At 43.4% G+C, this 27,256-nt stretch overlaps 1 protein-coding gene across 2 annotated transcripts; it reads right to left on the reverse strand.

Annotated features, from left to right (window-relative positions):
* Positions 1-27,256, reverse strand: LOC115777033 (voltage-gated potassium channel subunit beta-3-like). 2 transcript variants are annotated; one of them, XM_030724847.1, is made up of 15 exons: positions 27,132-27,256; positions 21,725-22,031; positions 14,588-14,631; positions 14,464-14,501; positions 13,602-13,681; positions 12,561-12,605; positions 10,336-10,380; positions 7,264-7,307; positions 4,793-4,879; positions 4,586-4,671; positions 4,004-4,124; positions 1,717-1,811; positions 1,456-1,576; positions 1,267-1,355; positions 1-891 (listed from the first exon to the last, which is right to left on the reverse strand). In XM_030724847.1, the coding sequence occupies exons 2-15, from the start codon at positions 22,021-22,023 to the stop codon at positions 799-801; spliced, it is 1,287 nt and encodes a 428-aa protein (XP_030580707.1). In that variant the 5' UTR covers positions 22,024-22,031; positions 27,132-27,256; the 3' UTR covers positions 1-798. The 2 variants fall into 2 exon arrangements, with proteins under 2 accessions (XP_030580707.1, XP_030580708.1); XM_030724848.1 differs by lacking the exons at positions 21,725-22,031; positions 27,132-27,256 and adding an exon at positions 18,328-18,539.

Genomic DNA, 27,256 nt, shown 5'->3' on the forward strand with positions numbered 1-27,256 from the left:
TTCAGGAGCAGGCTTTTATTTTGAAATACAAACAGTGCTGTTTGAACATATGGAAGCCTGTCTATGCCAAAAAGCAAAGCTAAAAAGGAAAACTGGAATGAAATGAATGAAAATGGCTTTATTGTAGGTATTTATGCTTGAAGCATGATTGCTGCTATATTTATTCTAATGTTAATTTAAAAAGTCTTCAGATATTTGAAGTTAAATTGTGCCTTCATTTCACTGAATGTCTCAATATCATAAAACACAAGGACTTAACTCGCAGCGAAAACAGTGTTAATGTGTTGTAAATAAGTTACAATAATATATAAAAATAAAAGTCTATAATCATGTGATGGTTTTCTAAATGTTTATAAAATAAAACGGAATTATTTTCTAACTAGAGAAAAAGTTTGTGCTTATGTTTGTCCCAATATAGTTTTATTTATTTATATATAATTAATTTGTCATATCAACAGTTTCAAAAAATGTATCTTGTATTTTTATTTCTGTAATTTCTCACAAATTTTGTTGTCATTAATGAGCTTCCATAAATCTAGACACAATTACCACAGAAACAAAACTCTTTAAATTTGAATCGTTTCAGCATCAAAATAAATGTTTCCTTTGCTTCCAGCTGCAAACGTCCTCATTATTAGTTTGATGTCACAGTTTATTGATCTGAGTTTAGTTATTCTGACTGTATTCATGGAGACATGAAGGTAGATATGAAGGTTAATACAAGAATAAATATTTCTGATTATCTACAGTCTGAACAGGAAATCCTGTTGGAAATAAAGTTTTCCCTCGGACTGTTCCTCATCTTCTCGCCTCCTTCTTGACATTTCTTGGCTTGTTGCCCAGCAACGCATCCATCTCTGCAATGAGGGGCGGAGTCAGCTGAGACAGCACCTGAGGGGCAGAACAGGAAGTCGTTATCGTTTCCTTAAAGTGGACCAATCACAGGCCTCAAACTGGACACTCAGATGTGATTGGTCACTCAGACTGTAACAATCTTCCCCTTCCTGTTATTGATTTTTTCTTTTCTGTTTTACAGTTGATATTCATGGTTTCATGCTCTGGTGTGTGGAAGTGAGTCTCCTTTAGCGCCCTCAGCTGTTTCCTCACTGCTCCTACAAACAAACCAACTCTCCTGGAAAACCTTCGGCTGCAGGAGAGGACGGAGAAGCTGATGGAGGCTCTGAGACTGTTTGTCCACAGCAGACCCAGAGCTTCATCATCCTCTCACGCAGCAGTGTGTGAGGTTAAGTTTCAGTGTACGGTTACCCTGACAGAACCGAGGTTCTCCAGCAGCTGTTCTGTGTTGGAGACCCCGAGCAGGACCGAGCTGACGCCTTCGCTGCGGAGACACCAGGCTGCCAAACACACACAGAGGGACATGAAGGGTTAACATCTGCTCACACACACACACACACACACACACACACACACACACGCTGCAGTAGTCTAGATTACCGATGGCCAGCTGTGCAGCCGTGCAGTTCAGCCTGTCAGCCAGCAGGTGGAGCTCTTTGATTTTACTGAGCTGCTTCTTCCTCTCGTCGCTGCAGAGACGCTCCTTCAGCCACGTGTAGCCCTACATGCACGCACACACACACACACACACACACACACACACACACACACACACACACACACACACACGTATTGATCAGCAGGGTAACAGATGGCCTCGTTCTGCCTGCTGTGCTGAAGATGGATGATGATCGTCTGTACCTTCATGGCAGCTCTGGAGCTCTCGGGGACGCCCTCGTTGTATTTGCCCGTCAGCAGGCCGCAGGCTAACGGGGACCAGGTCATGGCTCCGACACCTGTCAGACACACGCACCTCATGTTGGAGCACTTTTGTTAAACTGGTCTAAATTTAGAGCCGGACCTGAACAGCTGCCGTCCCCGCAGACCTCGGCTGGGTCTCCGTGAGACGCAGTGCAGCATTTCATCCATCCTAACAGCCTGAAAACAACCTCCTGAGAACTCATCAGTGATGTTTCACTGACACAAATGACACAGCTAGTGTTCACCCAGCTCTCTGACTCCATCAGAGTCCCTCTATACGACCTGTGAGCCACCAAAACCACAGCCCAGAGCAGCGCCCAGAGCAGCTCCCAGAGCTCCCAGAGCTCCCACTGCGCGGTTTAAAACAGTCCCATCTAATCTATGAGATTAAGGCAGCTTCATGGTGTTGTTGTTAATAGGTTTGCACTGACTCAGTCCTCTGAGATGACAGAATAAAGAACACAGTCATCATGAAAAGAAATTAAAGCATGCAAACAAAACAAATCTACTCTGATCAAACATAAACCAAGTCAATAACAAAACAGTAACACAGAAAACATCAAATCAAGAGCAGAACCTCTGAAGTGGTGATATTAAAGCTGTTGGTGAGGTCAGGTTCTTTCAAAATAAAAGCACTCAGGATTTATCAACTTCTGAAAGCTTGTCACAGTGATCTTCTGCAGCAAGACTCACTGAGGCTGCAGCTTTTATAACATTAAATAATAAAAACTTTCCAACAGCTTCTTAATGCAAGACAACAAACTACCAAAAACACACTGCCTGCCCCCCAAAAAAGTCACCACCAAAGAAAAGGTCACACACTAATATTTTGTTGGACCGCCTTTAGCTTTGATTACAGCATGCATTCGCTGTGGCATTGTTTCCATAAGCTTCTGCAGTGTCACAGGATTTATTTCCATCCAGTGTTGCGTTCATTTTCCACCAAGATCTTGCAGTGATGATGGCTGATTCAAAGCCTTCTCCAACACATGCCAAAGATTCTCAGTGGGGTTGAGGTCTGGACTCTGTGGAGGTCAATCCATGTGTGAAAACGTCTCATGCTCCCAGAACCACTCTGTCACAATTCCAGCCCGATGAATCCTGGAATTGTCATCTTGGAATATGCTGCGTGCCATCAGGGCAGAAAAAATCCATTGCTGGAATAACCTGGTCATTCAGTATATTCAGGTGGTCAGCTGACCTCATTCTTTGAGCACATAATGTTGCTGAACCTAGACCTGACCACCTGCAGCAACCCCAGATCACAGCACTGCCCCCACAGGCTTGTACAGGAGGCACTCGGCATGATGGGAGCATCACTTCACCTGCCTCTCTTCTTACCCTGAAGCGCCCGTCACTCTAGAACAGGTAAATCTGGACTCATCAGACCACATGACCTTTTTCCATTGCTCCAGAGTCCAGTCTTTATGCTCCCTCTTTATGCAAATTGAAGCCTTTTTTTCCCGGTCAGCCTCACTGATGAGTGGTTTTCTTAAGGCTACACAGCTGTTCAGTCCCAATCCCTTGAGTTCCCCTCACATTGTGTGTGGAAATGCTCTTACTTTCACTATTAAACACAGCCCTGAGTGCTGCTGCTGTTTTTCTTCGATTTGATTTCACCAAACGTTTAAGTGATCTCCAATCACGATCATTCAGAATTTTTTTCCGGCCACATTTCTTCCTCGAAGACGATGGGCCCCCGCTATCCTTCCAGTTTTTAATAATGCGTTGGACAGTTCTGCTCAATTTTAGTAGTTTCTGCATCTCCTCAGATGTTTTCTCTGCTTGATACAGCCAATGATTTGACCCTTCTCAAACAGACTGACATCTTTTCCACGACCACGCGATGTGTCTTTGACATGGTTCTTTAAGAAATGAGAAGCAACTCAGTGCACCAGTTGGGGTTAAATAACTTGTGAGCTCAAAGACAAATCGCCGATGCAGTAATTAACCAGCAGGAGGCTCGTACCCATTTGCTTAGTTAAATCCAGGTGGCAACTTTTTTTTGGCCAGGCCGTGTTTAATAAACTAAACGTGGAGCCCAGAAACCCAATGACTCCATAAAACCTGAAAACCAGCAACAGTGAGCTGAAAACATCCAAGCAAACACGTGTGTGTGTGTGTGTGTGTGTGTGTGTGTGTGTGTGTGTGTGTGTGTGTGTGTGTGTGTGTAGGGTGTGTGTGTGTGTGTGTGTGTGTGTGTGTGTGTGTGTGTGTGTGTGTGTACCAATCTTGTGGTAGAGTTCAGGCAGGTGAAGCTCTACTTTGTCTCTCTGGAAGTAATGATACTCAGCCTGCTCACACACTGGAGGAATCAGGTTAAACTGCCGCGCGATGGAGTACGCCTCCTGGTGGACACACAGGTGAGACACATACACACAGGTGAGAAACACAGGTGTTCCATTAATAAGTCTTTAATTCAAATTCTGCTTAATTTGCTTTTTTGTTTTAAAGACAAAATGAAAACAAAACTTTAGATTCAAACAGGAGCAAACAAACATGAAGCATCATCTGAAGAGAGCAGGTGAACTCTATCCTTATATTTTATGACTGAAACATAAACAGACACGTTCATCACAAAACCCAATGAGACACCGAAGGTTTAGAAGATCCGATCAGGACAGACAAACACGTTTCTGAGATTCTGATATTTATCAGTAACAAAGAAGGAGAGCAAAATGAAAGAAATGCTAATCTGTATCCAAGTATCAGGAAAACCAATGAATAAAAATATCTGCTCAGATTTTAAAACCAGTCTGCAGGTGCAGTGAACCTGCAGGACCTCATGATGAGCAGTGAGTTGTGTTACCATGATCTCCACGACGTTCCAGCGGGAGGTCCCCCAGTACATGGCCATACCCTGCTCAATGACGAAGGTCATCGCACGGACGATCTCTGAAAACACAACAGAAACATCTCAGAAACACATCATTTATTTGTGTGTTTCTGATTTTATCTCTTTTGGAAGTTGTGTTGGTACAGCACGTGTCCATAGTGTGTGTTTGAGTGTCCTGACCCTCCATCGGCGCGTTGATGTCGGTCCTGTTGGCGAAAACAATGTCCACATAGTCCAACTGTAACCTGGAGAGCGAGCCACGCAGACCTGCAACACACACACACACAGACATACACATGGCCATTCCCAGCATACCAACATAATTCAATCAGACTAGAAAAGCAGTTTTATTTTCAGCCTCAAGGACACAAACTGCAGCTGTCAGTTAGCCCTGTGAGTTAGCATCTCTGAGTTTGGACCTCGCAGGCCTCCATACGCTACAATGTGGAGAGCACAGAGGTGGAGTTTACACCAATGATTTCCACTCCACATTGCAGACACTATTTCAGATCCTTTTTATTTCACTTTACTGATGGCAAAGAGTGAAGGTGCAAAAATCACTAACAAATAAGATCAGAAGCATCACAGACAGTGAGACTGTGTGCTGAGAGTGAGAGTGTGTGCTGAGAGTGAGAGTGTGTGCTGTCAGAGAGTGAGACTGTGTGCTGAGAGTAAGACTGTGTGCCGAGAGTGAGACTGTGTGCTGAGGGTGAGACTGTGTGCTGAGAGTGAGACTGTGTGCTGAGGGTGAGACTGTGTGCTGACAGTGAGACTGTGTGCTGAGGGTGAGACTGTGCGCTGAGAGTGAGACTGTGTGCTGAGGGTGAGACTGTGTGCTGAGAGTGAGACTGTGTGCTGAGGGTGAGACTGTGTGCTGACAGTGAGACTGTGTGCTGTCAGAGAATGACAGGATGCTGTGAGCAGGTGTATCTCTGACAGCTTCACAGGAAACTGTGAGTCTGCTCTTTGTTGTTTTGTTGTGCGATGGCGGCTTTTGGAGCTGACACTGCTGTTCTGTCAGCAGGAATTATCTCAGACGTTCTGTCGAGCTCGTGAAGGACGAACGGGTGTTTGCCTGGGAAAGATTAGGCGGACTCAAAGGGTTTGAGTGAAGCTCAGCAGCAGACTCAGTGAAGGCTGAATGTGCTGCAGAATGTGCAGCTTAATCACTCTGACTTTATTCAGCACAGTTTTTCCTGCTGGAACATCTGTGAAAACATCCAGACACAAAGATGCAGCCCAGCCTGAGGGGCGGGCCCCTCCGCGGGGTCCCCACATTAGTGGTTGGGGTCGTTACCTGAAGACTTTAACACTGTGAGCTCCATCCATGCAGCATCTGTGCCATTAAAGAAAAATGCAGGAGAAGCTACTTTCAGCTGCTCCCTTATTGACGAGCACACGGCCTTCCTGACACCACCACAGTGGGTCTGTGCCTCCTGCTGGGATCAAACCAGGGATCTTTCGCTTGGTAGGTGACCTGTTTAATCTGATCCTGTTTCTGCTTAAAGTTCTATTCATTGTGCTGCTGCTGTGTTGGCCAGGGCTCCTGCTAAATAAAAAATGGGTAAAACTAGCATCAGCTCCAAGTATACATCAGTGATCTCTGCAGATGCTCTCAGCAGCAGTTAAATACTCAGCTTTACTGTAACCAATCAGTAAGCTCTATTTTATCATCCTTTAATTACTTCCTTTTTGTTGTGAATAAAATTCAGGTAGCTAACGTTTAATTTACCACATGTTTATGATGTTATCCTGATGTTTAATCACGTTAGCTCAGAGACAGGTACCTTCTGATTTTCCTTAACTTTGAATACTTTCCTAAATACCTTAATACAAAGACTTTTAATGTAACATGTTTATGTCGTACTTCCTTCACCCCTGCACAGTGTGTATCAGCTGTTTTACAGCTGTTACATTTAACAGAAGGGCCCCCTGAGAAGGCTCCGCCCCCTTTGTGCTGCCAGTGTGGCTCCGCCCACAAATGCACCAAATGTTCAGTGAAGGGCGTTTGTCCCTGTTTGTGCTGTCAGCTACAAAAACATGAAAACAGGCTTCATCTTTGTTTTTACAGCACGGTGACGTTAAAGCTTTAGATCAGCCTGAGTGCTGCGTTCACTGTCCCACTTTCTCAGCAGATCAATCAGGAAGTCGCAGTTTTGTGAGGGGACATGAAGCAGCTGCTGCAGAAAGCTTTAATCAAAGCATCACAGCCACTTCCTGACACTCTGTGAGGGTTAAATTTAGCATTTAGCATTTCAGAGAGTGATTTAAGTGAACTGAGCTGTTTCAGCTTTCAGCAGGACGGATGATTGATGCTGCTCTGTGTGTGTCACAGTGTGTGCGTCTGTGTGGATCTCCTAATCCTGTCTCAGTGTGATTGAGCCTCTTAAAGCCTCGACGACCTCCGGCGGCCCACAGAGGACACCGACTGACCGCCCCACAGTAATTAGTTTCTGACTTTTCACCAGTCGGTCCACATCAGTCTCCTCACACAGGAAGTATCCGAGTACTCCTGCTTTTAAGCCACTTCATCCTTTTTCAGCGGGGCTGCGTTTATCTGACAGCTCCTCCACTCATCACAGAGCAGGGCTGTCTGCAGCTGTCTGCAAAGGCCTCTGGGTAATGTAGTGTGGAGACAGAGCGTGATCTACCTTCGATGATGTGTTTCCGTGACAACCCTCGCTCCGTCTCTGCCCTGTAAGCAGACAAACACACACAGTGATGTCACAGTGCTGACCTCAGTTCAGCTATTGGTTAAACTTTAGGTTCGCCAACATCGCCATCGGAAACACGTGTTTATGACCCTTGGTGCTCACGAGATCTTCACAGATCAACATTTATGATTTCTGACACATTAAGGGTCACATGACTTTAATGTTCCGTGACCTTCCTGTCTGGGAGGCGTGATGGCGCTAACGTTCAGGAGTCGCTGAGTGTAAAGGACGAGAACAAGTCTGAAGCTCGTGTGAAGCACTGAGCTCGTTTCAGGAGTTCAACCAAAGACACGAGCAACACTTCCTGTCACAGGAAGTGGAGTCCAGGCTTCTTCCTGTTCAAAACATTAGCACAAAGTTCAAGTTTTGATTGATTCATGAAGCACATAATAATAATAATAATAATAATAATAATGCTACGCATGCGCACATTTATGACCTCAGATATGAGGTTCTTTCCAAAATCACTCAGTACTCATGACTATTACATTATACTAATAGTGCTGTAGTGGATATAGAATTACTACAGTATTACTCTATTCTATATACAGGTGCTTGTCATAAAATTAGAATATCATAAAAAGTTGATTTATTTCAGTAATTCCATTCAAAAAGTCAAACTTGTATATTATATTCATTCATTACACACAGACTGATATATTTCAATGTTTGTTTCTTTTAATTTTGATGATTATAACTGACAACTAATGAAAACCCCAAATTCAGTACCTCAGAAAATTAGAATATTGTGAAAAGGTTCAATATTGAAGACAACTGGTGCCACACTCTAATCAGCTAATTAACTCAAACACCTGCAAATATTTTTATTTTTATTTTAGGGAGTTTGATTTTCTGTTGGATGGCACTGAACAGGAGTGGCCCTCCAATCTCATTGTACATCCTGTATAATGACAATAAAGGCATTCTATTCTATTCTATTCTATTCAAAGGCCTTTAAATGGTCTCTCAGTCTAGTTCTGTAGGCTACACAATCATGGGTAAGACTGCTGACTTGACAGTTTTCCCTTAAGACGACCTTTGACACCTCGCACAAGGAGGGCGAGACACCAAAGGTCATTGCTAAAGAGGCTGCTGTTCACAGAGCTCTGTGTCCAAGCACATTAATAGAGAGGCGAAGGGAAGGAAAGATGTGGTAGAAAAAAGTGTCCAACAACAGGGATAACTGCACCCTGGAGAGGATTGTGGAACAAAGCCATTCAAAAATGTGGGGAGATTCACAAAGAGTGGACTGCAGCTGGAGTCAGTGCTTCAAGAACCACCAGCACAGACGTATGCAGACATGGTTTCAGCTGTCACAGTCCTCGTGTCGAGCCACTCTTGAACAGAGACGGCGTCAGCAGCGTCTCGCCTGGACTGAAGACAAAAAGGACTGGACTGCTGCTGAGTGCTCCACAGTTATGTCCTCTGATCAAAGTCAATTTTGCATTTCCTTTGGAAATCAAGGTCCCAGAGTCTGGAGGAAGAGAGGAGAGGCACAGAATCCACGCTGGCTGAGGTCCAGTGTGAAGTTTCCACAGTCAGTGATGGTTTGGGGTGCTGTGTCCTCTGCTGGTGTTGGTCCACTGTGTTTTCTGAGGTCAAAGGTCAACGCGGCCGTCTACCAGGAAGTTTTAGAGCACTTCATGCTTCCTGCTGCTGACCAACTTTATGGAGATGCAGATTTCATTTTCCAACAGGACTTGGCACCTGCACACAGTGCCAAAGCTACAAGTACCTGCTTTAAGGACCATGGTATCCCTAATCTTCATTGGCCAGCAAACTCACCTGACCTTTAACCCCATAGAAAATCTATGGGCTATTGTAAAGAGGAAGATGTGATACATCAGACCCACCAATTCAGAAGAGCTGAAGGTCATTATCAGAGCAACCTCATAACACCTGAGCAGTGCCACAGACTGATCAACTCCATGCCACGCCGCATTACTGCAGTAATCCAGGCAAAAGGAGCCCCAACTAAGTACTGAGTGCAGTACATGCTCATACTTTTCATGTTCATACTTTTCATGCTCATACTTTTCATGCTCATACTTTTCATGTTCATACTTTTCATGCTCATACTTTTCATGTTCATACTTTTCATGCTCATACTTTTCATGCTCATACTTTTCAGTTGGCCAACATTTCTAAAAATCCTTTTTTTGTATTGGTCTGAAGTAATATTCTAATTTTCTGAGATACTGAATTTGGGGTTTTCATTAGTTGTCAGTTATAATCATCAAAATTAAAGAAATAAACATTTAAAATATATCAGTCTGTGTGTAATGAATGAATATAATACACAAGTTTCACTTTTTGAATGGATTTACTGAAATCAACTTTTTCATGAATTTTATGACAGCACCTGTATTTGGAAATAGTATTAATAGAACTAATTTTCATCTTCTTTCAGCTTTTAGGGAGCACCACAGCAAATCATCTGCCTCCACCTCACCCTATCAGCATCCTCCTCCTGTCACACCAACCCTCTGCATGTCCTCCTTCATCCATGAATCTCCTCTGAGGTCTTCCTCTCCTCCTGCCTGCAGCTCCATCCACCCTCCCTCCTCTGCACATGTCCAAACCATCTCAGCCTCTCTGACTCTGAGCTGTCCCTCTAAATCCTGTATTTTAGGTAATTAAGTACTATAACCACTAAACCCATTATATAGTAACATGTAACTCCATAGTCATGTGGTCAGGGCCCAACAAGCTGAAAGCAGCTGATCGTTCTGTGCATCTTTGCTGTATTTGTGTCATTGTTGCTGTTTTTGTGTCTTTGTTGTTATCAGAAACAGCCTTTGTGTCACAGTCATCACTGCACACAATAATAATCAGACTTTACTCACTCTGCTCATCTCATTGAAAACATCTGTGACCTGATGAGTCTGAGTGTGGCTCTGAAACACTAACATTCAGCTGCTCTACCACAGCAGGAAAAGCTGATCTGGGAACAGTGCTGTAGGTGGACGCTACACCACATAATTAAAATGATATGAAAGCATCACTCACTGTCCGCCCCAGTAGATCTTAGTGGTCACCACATAACTGGACCTCCTGTAGACACACACACACACACACACACACACACACACACAGAGTTATTTCAGTGTTATCGCTGTTGCACCGCCATCAGTCACTGTGAGAGATGGAGCTCGGTTGGAGGGAGGAATGAAGCGATGGAGATTAAAATGAGATGAAGGAGACGGATGGAGGGAAAATCTGCTGAGTCACACATCAACACATCTTAAAGACAAAACACACATTATTATTCTGGGACTTTGGTCCAACACAACAAACACACGCTTCACTTTGAGGACACGGCTGTCCTGTTTACACTACAGCAGCGAGTGTGAGTCTGCCTTCAATGGGAGTCATGCTGGATTTTGTGTTTTGATACACTGAAGTGGACTCACTGTAACAAACTGCATAATAACGCTGTTGTACCTGCTGTGCTTTACTGCTGCAAAAAGAAACATTTAAATAAGACAACTACAAAATATTATTCATGTCTACATTATACACTCCCTACAAGCCTTCTCAGAGTGGTTTAAAACATCTTTAAAATAAATGCTCGCCATATTAAACATGATATCACAGCTTTATGGGGGGTAAAATAGTATTAAATTTATTTTAGTGGTGCAATAAAAATCCAAAATTATTCAGTTATTTTGAATAAAGACTCAAAAAAAATGAACTAGCAAAAAGCAAATCAACTAAAAAATGAGTAAAGAGTTCCGCTTAAAATTATTCCCATGGTGTTTATATTTTGCCAAACCCAAAAAATGTAAAATTACAGGAAAATACTGCAACAAAAATCTGTAAAAAAAAAAAAAAAAACATCAAACAAACCTAAAACTGAATACACAATAAAACTATAACATGAATAAATTAAAATTTTTACTTAGGGATTAAAAATGAAAATAAACAAAACAGAACTCGCTACATCTCGGAAACATTGGAAAGTCTCATATTCTACAAAAGATTTTCTTTAGTTAAAATATTTCAGAACCAGACTTAAACCCCAAATCTCTCAAATCAAATCCTTATTGATTTAAATATGACAGAAATCATCTGCGTAATTGGCTGTTACTCCTATTCATTTCCCGATTTTAGGCTCTCTAAGTGAGAAAGAGGAACTGACGCTCACAGTATAACTCACACTGACTCTCACACTGACTCACAGACTGACTCTCACACTGACTCTCACACTGACTCACAGACTCACACTGACTCACAGACTGACTCTCACACTGACTCACAGACTGACTCTCACACTGACTCTCACACTGACTCACAGACTCACACTGACTCTCACACTGACTCACAGACTGACTCACACTAACTCTCACACTGACTCTCACACTGACTCTCACACTGACTCTCACACTGACTCTCACACTGACTCACAGACTGACTCACACTGACTCTCACACTGACTCACAGACTGACTCTCACACTGACTCACAGACTGACTCACACTAACTCTCACACTAACTCTCACACTGACTCTCACACTGACTCACAGACTGACTCACACTAACTCTCACACTGACTCACAGACTGACTCACAGATTCACACTGACTCTCACACTGACTCACAGACTGACTCACACTCACTCTCACACTGACTCACAGACTGACTCTCACACTGACTCACAGACTGACTCACACTAACTCTCACACTAACTCTCACACTGACTCTCACACTGACTCACAGACTGACTCACACTAATTCTCACACTGACTCACAGACTGACTCACAGATTCACACTGACTCTCACACTGACTCACAGACTGACTCACACTAACTCTCACACTGACTCACAGACTGACTCTCACACTGACTCACAGACTGACTCTCACACTGACTCACACTGACTCACAGACTGACTCACAGATTCACACTGACTCTCACACTGACTCACAGACTCACATTGACTCTCACACTGACTCACACAGACTGACTCTCACACTGACTCTCACACTGACTCACAGACTGACTCTCACACTGACTCTCACACTGACTCACAGACTGACTCACACTAACTCTCACACTGACTCTCACACTTACTCTCACACTCACTCACACTGACTCACAGACTGACTCTCACACTGACTCACAGACTGACTCTCACACTGACTCATAGACTCACACTGACTCTCACACTGACTCACAGACTGACTCACACCAACTCACACTGACACACACAGACTGACAGAAAACAGCTGGTTACCTCCATCCTTTCTTCTTCAGGATGTTTCCCAGTGTCATCTCCGCGCTGAAACACATACAGTCAAGATTTACATCCAGATTTAATATGAATGAGATTTTATATACGGGCAGCACGGTGGAGCAGTGGTTAGCACTGCAGCCTCACAGCTGGAATAACATCTAGAAGGCCTGTGTTGGTCAGGGCCTCTCTGTGTGGAGTTTGCATGTTCTCCCCGTGTCTGCGTGGGTTTCCTCCGGGTACTCTGGTCTCCTCCCACAGTCCAAAGACATGCACGTACTGGGGTTAGGTTAATTGGTCACTCTAAATTGCCCATAGGTGTGAATGCGAGTGTGTATGGTTGTCTGTCTCTCTGTGATAGCCCTGCGACAAGCTGGTGACCTGTACAGGGTGTACCCTGCCTCTTGCCCTATGATAGCTGGGATAGGCTCCAGCCCCCCATGACCCCCCCCCCCCCCCCCCCCCCCCAACCCTGACCCTGACCAGGATAAGCAGAAGAGAATGAATGGATGGATATTTTATATTTTTGAATATTTTTAAACTCTAAATTTCATTGAGATGTTTTGTGTGGAAGTCCAGTGTGTTAACCTCTCCTTCAAAGAAAACCTCATAAAATTCCCCAAATGCTTCAAAGTATCAGAGAAATCCCCCCCAAATGACCTAAATACCAAAAATTAAAATATGGGAATATGAAGAACCAGTGCGGCTGGATTACTGCAATAAAGAAAGAGTGAGTATTTATTCTTACTAGACACAGAGATGGTTGTATCCACATAGTGGAGACGATGTTTAAACAGTACAAGTATATTTCATGAGTTCAGAGACAGCATTGAATTTGGCGTGCACTCTGTGGTGCCCCCCAGCAACTTTTTTCCTCCTCTATGTCAATGTATGCTGCAGATCATTGCCCCTCTATAGTCCATAAAAATGGATGTGGTCTATACATCCATTCTTATGGACTAATTGCAGCTGTGGGTGCAGTCAGGTGGATGGAAACCAGCTTCTTGAGAGATCAGATGAGCAGACAGACAGCTGGTACTGTACCTCCCCGAGGCGTAGACCTCCGCTGTGTCGAACAAATTCACTCCGCTGTCGTACGCCACCGTCATCACACTTTCCGCCATCTACACACACACACACGCACACACACACACACACGCAGAGAGAGAGAGAGAGACAGACAGAAACCTACATTAATGCAAGCACAAACATCCAGAAGTGGTTATGTAATGTGTTCATGGATTTAGCACACACACACACACACACACACACACACACACACACACACTCCTACGTTACCAGCAGTGGACTGTCTGTCTGCACTGACTGAGTGAGGACCTCATTTCTTTGGAAAGTAAAACTGAGAACATTTTCAAATGTGAAATGAAACAGGACAAACTGCTTCTGAATTTCTCTTTAAAACTCTCCAAACTTTGATTTCCTGTCACTGGGGACCTCAGTCGCCTTCAGTGGAGCCAAAAATGGACATGAAAAGATATAATGATGTTCTTGATGGCTTATAAAAGTACAGGTACTTTAACTACATTATTTTTAACATTTAAACGTTTTCCAGTGACCGAAAAGTTCCCAAAATAATCACAGCCCGTTCAACTGTGAATAAATTTGTGTTGCACATTTAATACACCTCTAAACAGGCTTTGCATTAGATGCATGAAGAGTACAGGGTGTAAAGCCTAAATGACAGGAAACAAAGTAAAACCGAGAAGAGCCGCTTTGAGTGCATCAACTCAATTAAAATAAATTCATTAAAGATGGATGCATGATCATAGCTTGATTTTTAACAGTGGCCTTGTAAAATGACCCCAGGGAGCTCGCAGGTCCTCTGTTGGTAAGTAACAGCAGCCAGGTCCACATTTGGAGAGGTATACAAACACACACTTAGTACCTCATCAGAGATCTGTGAGCCAAATGTCACCCATGTTCCTGTGAAGACAGAAAAAACCCGACACTGACTGTGCGTGCTGGATATATGGAAATGTGCTTCAGTGTGTGTTTGCTGCAGCTCTCACCCAGTCCTAAGCAGGACACTCTCAGCCCAGATTTCCCCAGATTCCTGCAAAAACAGTCAAATCAGCACATCAGATAATGGATCAATGAATCAGCAGGAGGTCAGGTTCATCATCTGAGTTATTTATGCATCATTTAAAAGCCAAATTAAAAAATGTGATTTCACAGATTTTAATTCACTTTAATAAACACTGTTTTATTTGTTTTTACTGCAGATAAACGAAATAAACTGATCTGTAATGTTTTCAAACATTTATGCTCCTTTAGCTTGGCTCTCCAGGAAGCTTTAAGTATACAGTCAGCTTTATATTATATTATGGCCCAGTTTGTGTTAAACAAACAGTCTAATATGTCATTATCTGAGACCATATTTCAGTCAGCTTGAAGACCAGGATATTTTTATCATGTTCTGCTGTGTAAAACCTTAGACTTGCTTTTTATTTTGACTGCACTGATCAATGTCCATGTTCCCCTGAGCCTGTTAGTGTCTCAGCCTGCTAATATTTTAGCCTGATTGATGATTGATGATAATGTTTTGTGCCCAGACTCTGGGCTGCAGTTTGTGCCAGTGGTCTTCGTTCTGCTCTCCAGCCTCCGTGAGTTCAGCACTGTGACACCTGAACCCGCTCCACCTCCTGTGGGAGCAGAGACTACCATCACCAGCTGCAGGACAGAGGAGCTAGCATCTGGGTGAGAGTCTCTGGGGATCGCCACTGCAGCGACCTGATGGACCTGCTGGCAGGGAACCACAGCTGGTGCTTGCTTGTTAGCAGCGACTGAACTTTCAAAATAAGAGCATGTATGAGATCAAATAAAATAAATCTATGCCGTCTGTCAGAATTCCTGGATGTATTTTAGCATTTTGTGCATCATGTTGCTGTTTGGTTGTTCAACATGAGGCCCAGCACTGCTGAACATCTCTGTTAGCCTGATGTTTAATGCCTAATGGATTTATTCTTATTGCTGCTGCTGCTGCTGCTGTGATACAGTGAATGTTTGAGTCATTTTGCTGCAAATATAAAACACGCCTTCACTGCGTGTGGATTTCATTGGTCATTGCCTTCTTAATGTGCTGGGAGTGCAATAAAGCACAGTGAGGTCCAGACTGAGGTCTGCGGAGGGGAGGACTGCTGCTGCTGCAGTTAGAGACCAGGAAGATTTAAAGTCACTGTTGGAGTCAGCAGCAGTGCATGATGGGAGCTGTGGTCATCAGTCAGGGTGTTTTAAAGCTAATCAACCTATCACGTAGTGTGATTACAGCAGTGCCTTTAATTCAAACAAACACACTGAGCATTCATCAGGATAAGCGAGAGGTCAAAGGTCACACGGTTGAGGCTGATGAACGCTGTGCAGATGGTATATAGAGAACATTCATGAGGGAGGGAGCGCACGTTTCATGTCAGGATACAGATATACCACAAACAGCAGCTTCAGCTAAAAATACCCCCAGCAGCAGCAGCTGACCAATCAGCTGTGTCCTTACTGACGTTTACAGTTTACACACATCACACACAGTCAGACATTCAAACATCAGCTCTTAGAAACACCTCCACCTTTTTCTCCTCCACCTCCACCTGGAGTCGTGCTCTGGTGGAATGACCTTCAAAGGAAACAGTCTGAAAACAGCGAAGCGCTTCAGTGAGCCCAGAGAAAGAGACTCAATTAACGTCTGACACATAAACTGACTCGACTCATCCGAGTCTGCAGCGCTCATTCAGATCCACGTCCTTTATGTTCGAGACCAACCTGCCGGTGTTAGGGAAGGGTCACATAAGTCCAAATCTGACCTCTTAGTCTGAGACATCAGTCCTCATATACAAGTTACTGGTTTACACCAGGTCATTGTACAGGACGTGTTCGTGTGAACATTATTCTAACATATATATCAGTGCCCACGTCACAGTTTAAAGATTGAAGCCAAGTCTGGGAACAAGTTCGAGTTGAGTGTAAGCTGAAAACATCAAGTTAAAATCAGCTGAGACCCAAGCTGGGCGTGTTTGAGTCATGCTGACTAGATGAAGTCCAGGTCAAGTCTGAGCTGAGTCCACCTTAAAGTCACTGCTATGCAGGTCCAAGCTGAAGTCACAGTTTAGTTCAAGAATTTCAGTGTTTTACAGAAGTCCGGCTTAAAACGAAGGATGATGAAGACCAAGTCTGACAGGACCCGTTCACACTGTGCAAGTTCAAATAAATGATGTTAATAAATGATAAATGAAGTGCAAGTCAAAGTGGGGTCTGATAGATAACAGTAGATACACATATGACAGTCCAAGTTATGGCCACAGTATTAGATTAGATTAGATTAGATTAGATTAGATTAGATTAGATTAGATTAGATTAGATTAGATTAGATTAGATTAGATTAGATTAGATAAAACTTTATTAATCCCTTTAGGAAAGTTCCATCAGGGAAATTAAAGAAATTAAAACTCTTTCTAAGTCTTCAAACAAGTCAGTGGATGGTAGGTGTTCATGTTTGAGTCATCAGTATTCACATCCTAGTCAAGAACTGAGTCACTGGACAGGATCATTTTTTCTTAGACTTAAAATAAATGATCAAGTCCAAGTCGCATCTAAGTTCGGGAGAATATTCCTATCAGAGTCCCAGTCCTGGTTTTCAAAGTGGAGTTGGAGCTTTTCAGTTTTGATGGTAACGTCTAAATCACTGGTGCTGATGTTAGAAAATTACTATCAGATTACCTGAGAAAGTATTTAGGTTAGAGTTTGGATAATGAGGCCCAAATCAAACTTGGATTTATTGATCTTCAAGTTAAAGTTTGGATCCTAAATAATCACGTCCACGTAAACGTACTGAGTCCAAGTTCAGCTGGACTGCTATTCCTGCCCGAGTTCAATCCCAGATCTTCATGTGTGAGTCATAGATACGATTCATGTTCCGGTCTGCATCGTAGACATCCATGTGCGAGTCCGGATCACAGATCCTTGTGTTTGAGTCAAAATCAAGTCACTGAGGTATGAATCAAGTCAGGATGGAAGTCAGCAGACAGAAAGAAATGTAGAGTCCAGGTCATCATTAATGTGAGAATCCAAGTTCAAGTCAGAAACACTCGGATCCCGATCCAGAAGTCCAGATCAAATCATTAGACGGGTCATTAGTATCTTAATGATCAAGTCCTTAAGTATTTCTGTCCAAGTCCACTTTTCTGAGATTCCTGCCTGAGTGCAGATCTTCATATGTGAGTCTGAGTCATTGATATTAATCCCAAAGTCCACCAGTGCCAGTGTGAGTCATACACAGTCACGAGTCTGGGCCCAGGTTGGTCTCAGCTGACTGCGTGTACCTGATGTTTATGGTCACTGATGTGAACACCTGAGTCCAAGATGAATTCATAAATATTCAATCAATTCTGAGCCATGCTCTGAAGCTCAGTCATCAATATCTGAGAGACCAGTCGCTTACAGTCGCACACCTCGTATCAATATCTGACTTCAGACCATTAATATTTAACCCACTCATCAATATTCAGACTGCATCCGTGTCACCTGATCGCTCTAACAAATGCATCAATCAGCAATATGGAATCGATACCCAGGGGCTGATCAATATCTCTAATCGAGTTGGGTTAGTAGCTCGTATGTTGCTGTTGGTGCTCACCTCAGGAGCCCAGGTACCAACACACACACCAACACACACGCTGATGAAACATGACCCTGAGTCCCGCTCTGCACCTGTCACAGGGTCACGTGACCCCCTCTCTTTGTGCCACTCTCACTCTCTCACCTGTACTTCATGTTGCTATAACGCCCGAGGGCCTCCTTCATGTGGGCGTGGCCAAGCAGGGTGCTGCGCTCCAGTGGCTCGGCCCTGACCTTTGCCTGGCAGATGGGGGCGCTGCTGGTGTTCGCCGCTGCCCTCCGCTCCTTCAGCTGGTGCTCGCTGGCCCCACCGCCACCCCCGCCCCCTCCCATGTTACATGCTATGGACACCTGCATCCTGACCGCCGCGGTAACGAGCCTTGTATGTGCAAGTATACAAAGAGTCCTAAAGTCTCAAAGCACGACGAGGAGAGCGCCGCTGCCGCCAAGGATGCCCGTCGCCATGGTTACGAAGGAAAGAATTCATGAGTGGGATGTCAAGTTTGAGTCCGCCCGCTGCGTTTGAGTCAATCAGCCAATCAGAGTGATGCAAACAACTTCCTGTCAGTCTATCCGTCTGTGGGACTCCGGTGTCCCACAGCTGGAGCTCTGAGGAGGAGGAGGAGGAGGAGGTGATGAAGAAAAGAAGAAGCTGAGGTGGAGGGAACGCGACGCAGTCAGGAATGAAGGAAGAAGAAGTGAGCGTCCGTCCGTCCTCTGGACTGTACTGCTGAGCAGGAGAGGGGGGAGAGAGGGAGCCCCTCCCCCGCCTGCCATTATGCAGAGCTGGTTGGCTGCACACTGGGCGAGTGAGCATTCAACAAAGAGACAGAGAGAGAGAGAGCGAGGGCTGTCACTGTGCAGAGAGCACTGGGATAATTGTTACTGCCACACAGCATTATGGGAAACATGCTGTTAATGTTAGCGAGCTGTAAACCTGAGGGATCGCACCCACGGCCTGCCAGCACACCTGAGCCTCCTCACCTGCACCGCACACTGCAGGAGGTCTGCAGGAGGTCTGCAGGAGGACCTCCCAGAACACTCTACCCTCACACCGCAGATACCACACACTGAGCCAGCAGGCACAAAAATCCCACACAAGAACAAGAACTCACAAACAACCATGAAAACAACAAAATGCACCAAAAACCAGACAAAGAACAACAAAAGGAGCAAAAGTCAACAAAAATGATCAACAGTCCAAAACATGACCAAACAAGACACAAGGAAAACACAACAAAGAATTATAAATACACAAACAGCACAAAAACTGAAAAACAAAGCAGAACATGACCAAAAAACTGAACCGAAAACATCCTTAAAGAAGACAAACAACAACAAATCCAAACAAAAACATCACAAGAGGCAAAATAAATAAATAAATCTATAAATGGGCTAAAAAGCAAAATAATAACACAAACAACCACAATGGGGACAAACTAATGGTAAATGGAATAGCTCTTATGTAGCGCTTTTCTACTCAGTCTGAGCACTCAAAGCACTTACACAACACGTTTACCTGTGCACACCCATTCATACAAGCACTTCCATGACTAGGTAAGCTAAGTGCTTTTATTATCTAACATTCACACACATTCACACTCCAACTGTTGTGTCAGAGAGCAGCTTGGGGTTAAGCATCTTGCCCAAGGATACATTGGCATGCAGCCTGGAGTAGCCAGGAATCGAACCGCTAACCTTCTGACCAGTGGGTGACCTGCTCTACCTCCTGAGCTACAGCCATCCCCACAAAGACACAAAAAACATCAGAGAAAACAAAACAAAACAACAAAGAAAGGAAAAACAACACAAATGCAGAAAAATTTGACAACAAAAAGAAAAACTGGAGAAAAGAAACCTGAAACAAACAAACTGCTTCAGATTTTCTATCAAACGAAAGTCCAGAAAAAGACTACAAACATGGCTGCGTGTCAGACTATCACTGAAAAACAGCAGCACCTGTGGCCACACGAGGAACTGCAGGACAAAGCTCGTCCTGAAGCTGAAAGGACTGAAGTCAAACTGAGAGGAGAAGAAGAAACGGACGTTTCTGACAGGAAGCTGCTGTTTGTATATTACTCCACATTCTGTGGATGTCTCAGGATGTAATGATGAAGACCTTCGCCCACTCCTCTTCCTCTGCCCGCCACGCACTCGCTCAGTAAATGGGCCGCGGTAGTGCATTAGATGTGAGCAGGAAGCCCGAGGCCAAAGGTTTGGTGTCATTAATGTGGATTACAAGAGTAGCTGCACACGGAGGCGCTGCCTCCATCTCTTCCTGCTCCATCACAAACACGGAGCTCCGAGCGATCGGGAAGCATCATCGTCAAACCTTCATCTTTGTTGGTGTTCATCTTCTCTGTAGAGCAGCGCATAAATGCTCCCCAAGGACATGAGTCTGCTTCCAGGCAGAGACTCCCTGAAACACACGTAATGCTCCTCAGTTTACAGTGTTTGGATGGATGGATGGACAGACAGATACATAGACAGTTTAATGGGTTCTCCTGCTATCATCACTCCACTGCAGAACTTCCACTGACATATGAACTCTGGTTTTCTCCATTTAGAGCTCCTGTTGGAACTCAAATTATTTAAAGCTATGTGTGCTAATGTAAGGGGCCAGCGCTCAGGTGTTTCATTTATTAATAAAAATGAATTAGTAGGAAAATAAAAAGCCATTCAGAACTTCAGTCAGAGAAATGTGTGCCATGTTGTGGAGTGATTTTCTGGATTTGGCTCTGAATGGTCTGATTCCAGCTGTCTTTGTTTCCTTGTGCTGCAAACACGTTTGTGTGCTCATTGTTGACTTCATTCAGTGGCTCGTAGTTTCCTCAGCGGTCCGGTGGAGTCGGATCTGCTTGTTTGTTGAGTGGATTTTACATGAATGAAGCTGACGGTTACTCTTCATGAAGCTTAAAACCAGAACTTCCATAGAAAAGCTCAGATTTTACCTGTCTTTCATTTACAGGCACACCTGCATCCATCAGCACACTGACATGTTGATCAGGCCTCACATGCTGCTGCTTTACACTGTTTCAGGTCATTTATGCTGCGTTTAAAGTATTTTAATATGTTTATATCAGCTGAAGTCAGGGATGATGCAGCCTTCACTCTGCTGTGGAAAAATCCTCAACACACACACACACACACACACACACACACACACACACACACACACACACACACACACACACACACACACACACACACACACACACAGCAAGCTGATGACAGACTGGAGCAGAAAGTCTTTAGTAACATGTAAAACATGAATCAGCAGCTCCAGGAGCCAATCAGAATCAGCCGAGGAGGAAGCCTTACTCCAGTCTGACCAGTAACAGCTGCTCTCCAGTATAAAAAGTTGAGCTAACACACACATTAAAAACAGCTCATCACTGTGGGCCATTAAAACCAGTTCAAACTGCAGACAGTGGCTCAAATTATATGTGTCAGTATCAGTGCGCCCTCTGGTGGTCACTCTGTGTTACTGCACCTGCTCAATCTTTTCTTTCTATTTTTCTTTTTTTTTTTTTTTATTTCACCTGTATGGCATGTCCTTCTGCTCCATGGTGATGTCACACTCCTTCAGGTAGATCTCCAGCCGTCTTCTCTCCATAAGCCTCCGGGCCGCCTCCAGGATCTGAGAGGCCAGCGCAGTCTCTTCCTTCTCCTTCATGTCCTTCTTCCCTTCAGTCTTCTCCGGCTTTCCAGAAGTCCCTCTGTTCACTTTTGGCTTCTTGCTGAAACCATACAGCTCCTCCACAGAGAACTTTCCAGCTTTTCCTGCCACCGCCACCGAGGGTCCAGCAGCTCCTGCTGCTGACGCCCGGCCCGCAAACATGGCTGACACTGTGGAGATAACCCAGAGTTAGCAACATCAGGTAGCAAGTAACCTGGGAACCTGTCAGCCTCTAAAATACTAATAAACAAAGATGGTTTCCAGACTGGATTTCAGCAAAAGTGGCCCTGCTTTGCTGCTCACAGGGACCATTTCTCTGCATGCATCCATCCCAACAGATTATTATGACAGATTATTAAACATTAGGTCTCTCTCTTCCAAGTCCCTATTAGTAAATGATTTAATAATTGATCAACGTATTGATTTATTCTGCCTTACAGAAACCTGGTTACAGCAGGATGAATATGTTAGTTTAAATGAATCAACACCCCCGAGTCACAGTAACTGTCAGAATGCTCGAAGCACAGGTCGAGGAGGAGGAGTAGCTGCAATCTTCAATTCCAGCTTATTAATTAATCAAAGACCCAGACAAAGTTTTCATTCTTTTGAAAGCCTGACTCTTAGTCTTGTCCATCCTAATTGGGAAAATCAAAAACCTGTTTTATTTGTTATTATCTATCGTCCACCTGGTCCTTACTCAGAGTTTCTGTCTGATTTCTCAGACTTTTTATCTGATTTAGTGCTCAGTTCAGATAAAATATTATAGTGGGTGATTTTAACATCCATGTAGATGCTGAGAATGACAGCCTCAACACTGCATTTAATCTATTGTTAGATTCAATTGGCTTCTCTCAAAATGTAAAGGAGCCCACCCACCATTTTAATCATACTCTGGATCTTGTCCTGAAATATGGCATAGAAACTGAAGACTTAACAGTATTCCCTGAAAGCGCAGCTTAAAGCAGATAACCCGTAAGCTGGAGAGGGAATGGCGTCTCACTAACTTAGAAGATGCTCATTTAGCCTGGAAAAAGAGCTTGTTGCTCTGTAAAAAAAAGCCCTCCATAAAGCTAGGACATCTTACTACTCATCAGGTGGCTGTAGCTCAGGAGGTAGACCAAGTCACCTACTTATTGAAAGGTCAGTGGTTCGAATCCTGGCTATTCCAGGCTGTATGCCAATGTATCCTTGGGCAGGATACTTAACCCCAAATTGCTTTCTGATACAACTGTTGGGGTGTGAATGTTAGGAAATAAAACGCGCTTAGATAATCATAGAAGTGTTTGTGTGAATGGGGTAAATGTAAACATGTTGTGTGAGTGCTCAGAAAGAGTAGAAAAGTGCTATATAAGAACTAGTCAATTTACCATCATTAAAGAGAATATGAACAACCTGAGGTTTGTTTTGTTTTCAGCACTGTAGCCAGGCTGACAAAGAGTCAGAGCTCTGTAGAGCCGAGTATTCCTTTCACTTTAACTAGTAGTGACTTCATGGATTTCTTTACAAATAAAATTTTAGACATTAGATAACTGATCATCTGCAGAGGAACGATTTATTTGAAGAGTTTCAGTCAGGTTTCAGAATTCATCACAGTACAGAAACAGCATTAGTGAAGGTTACAAATGATCTTCTTACAGCCTCTGACAGTGGACTCATCTCTGTTCTTGTCCTGTTGGACCTCAGTGCAGCTTTGATACTGTTGACCATAACATTTTATTACAGAGATTAGAGCATACTATAGGTATTAAAGGTACTGCACTGCAGTGGTTTGAATCATATTTATCTCATAGACTCCAATTTGTTCATGTAAATGGGGAGTCTTCTTCACACACTAAGGTTAATTATGGAGTTCCACAGGGTTCTGTGCTAGGACCAATTTTATTTACATTATACATGCTTCCCTTAGGCAGTATTATTAGAAAGCATTGCATCAATTTTCATTGTTATGCAGATGATACTCAGCTTTACCTATCAATGAAGCCAGATGACACACATCAATTAGTTAAACTGCAGGAATGTCTTAAAGATATTAAGGCCTGGATGACCTCTAATTTCCTGCTTCTAAATTCAGATCAAACTGAAATTCTTGTTCTCGGCCCCACAAATCTTAGAAACATGGTGTCTAACCAGATACTTACTCTGGATGGCATTACTTTGGCCTCCAGTAACACTGTGAGAAATCTTGGAGTCATTTTTGACCAGGATATGTCCTTCAATGCACATATTAAACAAATATGTAGGACCGCTTTTTTGCATTTGCACAATATTTCTAAAATTAGAAACATCCTTTCTCAGAGTGATGCTGAAAAGCTAATTCATGCATTTATTACTTCTAGGCTGGACTATTGTAATTCATTATTATCAGGCTGTCCTAAAAGCTTTCTGAAAAGCCTTCAGCTGATCCAAAATGCTGCAGCTAGAGTACTGACAGGGACTAGAAAGAGAGAGCAGATTTCTCCCATATTGGCTTCTCTTCATTGGCTCCCTGTTAAATCTAGCATAGAATTTAAAATCCTTCTCCTCACATACAAGGTCTTGAATAATCAGGCCCCATCTTATCTCAAAGACCTCATAGTACCATATCACCCCAACAGAGCACTTCTCTCTCAGACTGCTGGCTTACTTGTGGTTCCTCGGATACTTAAGACAGAGGTGGGAAGTAACGAAGTACAAATACTTCGTTACTGTACTTAAGTAGATTTTTCAGGTATCTGTACTTTACTTAAGTATCTATTTTTCTGACTACTTTTTACTTTTACTCCCTACATTTTTACACATGTATCTGTACTTTCTACTTCTTACATTTTCAAACAGACTCGTTACTTTTTAACACGTCAGAGAGAAGTTTGCATTTCCGGTCAGTGCGCCTCAAACATCAAACGATCTGAGCCTAAACGGAGGAATAATAACACATTAGAGACAATCGTACTGGCGTATCCTCCATCATCGGGGCTTATCTCGTACAAAGGGATTAAATACGCAAACCCATATAATTAATGTATCATTTATAGCGCTATAATCGGGCCGGACCGAGTCCGTAAGTTGCGCTGCGGCACATAAACAGCTTAGCTAGCGCTACTGAAGAGGAGCGAGCATGAAGGAACGTGTGGCAGGTAAATGCAACGTTTCTAAATGCTCAACAAATATCAGCAAACACACAAAGTGTGTGCAGTTTGTCACACAGTGTGTCTGCTAGCTAAAAGAAGAGCTGCTGTATTTCAGGGAGAGCAAAGAGAGAGAAGTTCACTCAGAGATGGAGAAAGAGGACAGGAGAGGAAGAAGAGAGGTTACAATTAAAGGTAAGGACTGGAAAATAAACCGAAGTATCCCGACGTTGTGTAATTCAAAGATTCTATGAAAATACTGCAGTTTAGGTTAGCTTGTTGTACTGTATTTACAGTAAAGCTCTGTGTTGGACTGGAGCACAGTGTTTGTGTTGATGGTCAGAGTTACAGGTTACATCAGTGCAGCAGAGATGAGTTTGAATCAAAGCTGCTGATGCTGAGATTCATTCACTGAATCCAACATTTCTACAGCCTGTATGCTGTCAGTGTAGGGGATGGAGATCAGCTCAGATAGCTGTGAAATACTGGGTTACATCTTTGTGAGTTCAGTTCATCCACACAGAGCAGTAAACCTCAGAGCAGCAGCAGCAGGTCAGCTGATCACAGCCTGCACACCAACATCATTTACTGCAGCTACAATAGAAAGTTGTGATTCTTCTCCCCATGCAGAGCCACTACAGCTGATCCTAGGGTTCCTCCAGCTTCTGAATCCCACTGTAACCCCTGAGTATCCTCATGTTGGTGTTTAGGTGGAGGCACAGTCACCCTCTACTATGGAGGACACAGAGAACAGAGCTGTGTTTAAATTCCCTTTCACAGTTTGTGTCCTACATAACAGTTTCAAGCTGAGTGCATTCATTAGGATTAAAATTTAGATTGGAATAACATTTGTATTCTCATGTAATATTATTTTATATTATTACAATAATATATAATGAGGTTCGGTTAGTTTTACACAAAAATAGCAGGTAGAAACGTCCTCCAAAGAGCTACTTTTACTTTCTTACTTTGAGTACATTTCAGAGCCTGTACTTTTTTACTTTTACTTAAGTAGAGAAGTTGAACCAGTACTTCGACTTTTACTAAAGTATTTTTTAACATAAGTACTTGTACTTCTACTTAAGTACAGAATGTCAGTACTTTTGCCACCTCTGACTTAAGAGTAGAATGGGAGGCAGAGCCTTCAGCTTTCAGGCGCCTCTTCTGTGGAACCAGCTTCCAGCTTGGATTCAGGAGACAGACACCCTCTCTATTTTTAAGATTAGGCTTAAAACTTTCCTTTATGATAAAGCTTATAGTTAGGGCTCGATCAGGTGACCCTGAACCAGGATCACACACCTTGAGGTGACTGTTTGCTGTGATTTGGAGCCTCACAGGATCCCAGACTGCAGGCACATTTTGGTAAAAACTGACATGATCGACATGCTCGTACATTCATGTCTTCACCCTGATTGCAGCGGCAGGGCAGCAAAGCAAAGTTATAACAACTGAAAAGTGCACGACCAGCCAAAACGAGACCAAAGCAGTGCAACAACAATCACCTCAAGAGTCTTTATACTGTAAGGTAAAGACTGAGCTGAGCTCAAATGTAGCCACTTGCTGCTACCTTTTGACTTAAGAGCAACAGGCCCTTTTTTTCTCCTGAGAGTTCAAGAAACAAAAACTTCTAAAGCAGAGGTTACTACTAAAGATAATCCACAAACTAACAACTGACTTCCCAACGATGAAGTTAACTTCATGTATTCAGTTTCTGGTCTGGAGTCCCACAGGGCTCCATTCTTGGTCCTCTACAGTTTCATTTCTCCATGTTTGTCATTCATCAGCAAACACAGAATCAATGATCAGAGCTGTGGACATAATACAGCAGAAACTGCCTCTGGATTACACATCACTTCAGCTGCTGGAATTATATTAATCTCTGATAGATTACACATTGACTGTAGTGCATATGTTCATGCAACATCCCTACAGAGCTAAAATAGATCATTTTAACGCCACTTCTTTTAATTCTGATGTCTTACTCAAACTGCAGCCAACCTGATCCTGACAGTTAGACTTCATCTTCTGTTTTTTTATAACTCTTCTGTTGATAGCCATCTGCCTTTAACAGGCTGGAAGAGTCAGGGTTTAATCCTGCTCCACACTCTGCAATCAAACTCCACCTTTAATGATAAAAAACAGTTTTACTGTATGCGCATGTCGTACCTGTTTGTCTGAATCCTGCTGCCCCCAGTGTCTGTCCACCTTCATCTGTCCGTCTGCGTCTCTGCTGCAACTCTCATATTAATCCCGTTGGCCTGATCCGACCAATCAGAGAGCAGATATCATGC

Source organism: Archocentrus centrarchus, unplaced genomic scaffold (assembly GCF_007364275.1).
Source record: "Archocentrus centrarchus isolate MPI-CPG fArcCen1 unplaced genomic scaffold, fArcCen1 scaffold_42_ctg1, whole genome shotgun sequence".
Lineage (NCBI taxonomy): Eukaryota > Metazoa > Chordata > Actinopteri > Cichliformes > Cichlidae > Archocentrus > Archocentrus centrarchus.

Excerpts from the sequence above, each read along its gene's own strand:
- LOC115777033 (XM_030724847.1), bottom strand. The coding sequence starts at position 22,023 with ATGTTTGCGGGCCGGGCGTCAGCAGCAGGAGCTGCTGGACCCTCGGTG. Across the intron at positions 14,502-14,587 it reads AGTGTCCTGCTTAGGACTGG|GAACATGGGTGACATTTGGC; the intron begins GTGAGAGCTGCA and ends CTGTCTTCACAG. Across the intron at positions 4,880-7,263 it reads ACGGAAACACATCATCGAAG|GTCTGCGTGGCTCGCTCTCC; the intron begins GTAGATCACGCT and ends TGTGTGTTGCAG.